The 2258-nt window shown below is 41.8% G+C and overlaps 1 protein-coding gene across 1 annotated transcript; it reads right to left on the reverse strand.

Moving 5' to 3' along the window:
• Positions 1 to 576: 576 nt before the first annotated feature.
• Positions 577 to 1861, reverse strand: LOC121938742 (laminin subunit beta-1-like; the record flags this gene model as incomplete). Its single annotated transcript, XM_042481912.1, has 2 exons — positions 577 to 735; positions 1726 to 1861. Coding segments are annotated over 2 exons (295 nt in total), but the record flags the coding sequence as incomplete, so codon positions are not given.
• Positions 1862 to 2258: the final 397 nt, after the last annotated feature.

Raw genomic sequence — 2258 nt, forward strand, 5'->3', positions numbered from 1 at the left:
TTGATCTGTAAAAATATATTTTCAGCATAATTAAAGTACATAGTACATGGTACAAACACACGCTGAAACACAGTACAAACACACGCTGAAACACAGTACAAACACACAATGAAACACAGTACAAACACACGCTGAAACACAGTACAAACACGCTGAAACACACACTGAAACACAGTACAAACACACAATGAAACACAGTACAAACACACGCTGAAACACAGTACAAACACGCTGAAACACAGTACAAACACACGCTGAAACACAGTACAAACACGCTGAAACACAGTACAAACACACGCTGAAACACAGTACAAACACACACTGAAACACAGTACAAATACGCTGAAACACAGTACAAACACACGCTGAAACACAGTACAAACACACAATGAAACACAGTACAATTACGCTGAAACACAGTACAAACATGCTGAATCCTTTAATTAGAGACTGCCCTAAAATAAATCCTGGACTCTGAATTCATGCGGACCCACAGAGACAACAGACACACATTACAGAGGGGACGCCAGCGTCCAATCAGGTGGGCGGGGCCTCACCCGGCAGACAGTGTCCTACCTGCGGTTCATAGCGGATGAGGACATCGTACTCCATGGAGTGGGGGATGTTGTCCACAGAGAACTCCAGGAAGGCCCCCTCTGGGACATTGACCAGGCCGACACCTGTCCAGGTGGGACTGCGGTCCAGGGGGTGTGGCCTGGGGACCATTGTCACTCCCTGAGGGGACGAGACAAAGGCGTGAAAACTGATCAGCTTTTGTTTTTATAATCCTTATCATACAAGCAAGCAATACAGAGACTTTTCCAGGTCTTTTCAAGCCTTTCCAGAACTTTTCAAGACTTTTCCATGACTCATAATAAATGTTACACATGATTTCCAGGAGCTGGCGTACATGATAGGACCGACAGGAAAAGGGGAGAAAAATGTACGTTACGTAAACAAACGCAATCAAACATTCAGAGCTATGAAGTCAACAGAAAATACCTTTTTTCCCCGATGGAAGATTTTCACAGGACATGACTTCAACATCTCTTTACAAACAAAATTCAAGGACTTCTCCAAAATTATCTTTAAAAACTAAGATTTTTGGTGATCTCTAAAAGCATGTTTTCTCTAAAATTCACCAAAACGACTCATTTATCAGCCAAAAACTGTAAAAACTGAAATTATTTTCTGACAGTCCTTGAACACATTATGTGTTATTATACAGGTTTGTGAAAAAATATTCCATGACTTTTCGCAAACCTTTTACAGGTATTGAAATATCTATTTGCAAATTCCATGACTCCAGGTTTTCCATGAGTGTGGGAACCCTGTCTAAGAATAAACACTGATGAAACTTATGGAACCATCTCCACCTGGAAAACAAGAAAACAGCTGAAATTTTACGAATGAAAAGACCATCAGCAATCACAGAGAAGAACTACGACTTTTTTCTTTGTCTTTTTTTATCTCCGAGCACGTGTCAAACATTTTTTCTTCTTAAACTTTGAGGTGAATAAAGGCATCGGCAGCAGTCTGAAAGCAGCGGCTGGTTTGTGGAGCAGCCAGTAAAGCACAGGACGGTGTCGTCAGCATAGAGATACACTTTCAATTCTCAGACGGGAAATACATTAGTAATAATAATCAGAAAACTGCACGGAAATTTGAAGATCTGAAGATGACGTTTGGTCAGCTGATCAGTCAAAGGTCAAAAAGGTGACTCACAGGTCCAAACTTGGCGTCCTCGGCTTCGTAGGTGTAATGATCCAGAGCAATGAAGTAGAATCCAGACTCGACTTGATCGCAGCGGCGGCCAAACATGTGATCCCTGCAGACACACTGACCGCTCACCTGATTACACCTGCAGGACGACAGGAAGTGCAACGTGTCACAACCAACACACAGAAGAAGAAAAATGAAATGGAGAAAACAACAGGAAGGAAACGAGACGTGAAACAGGATGACGGAGAGTAAAAACATCAAGAAGAAAGAAAACCGACAGCGACAGACAGATGGGAAGTAAAAACAGCGTAGGGCTGGGGCGACGCCGTCACACCGTTTCACACAGCCACCGCAGTTTATACTGCAGTTTATACTGCATTTAATACTGCAGTTAATACTGCACTTTATACTGCATTTAATACTGCACTTTATACAGCACTTTACTGCACTTTATACTGCATTTAATACTGCAGTTTACTTTGCACTTTATACTGCATTTAAACCTGCACTTTATACTGCATTTAATACTGCACTTT

The sequence above is a fragment of the Plectropomus leopardus genome, unplaced genomic scaffold (genome assembly GCF_008729295.1).
Source record: "Plectropomus leopardus isolate mb unplaced genomic scaffold, YSFRI_Pleo_2.0 unplaced_scaffold3163, whole genome shotgun sequence".
NCBI lineage: Eukaryota > Metazoa > Chordata > Actinopteri > Perciformes > Serranidae > Plectropomus > Plectropomus leopardus.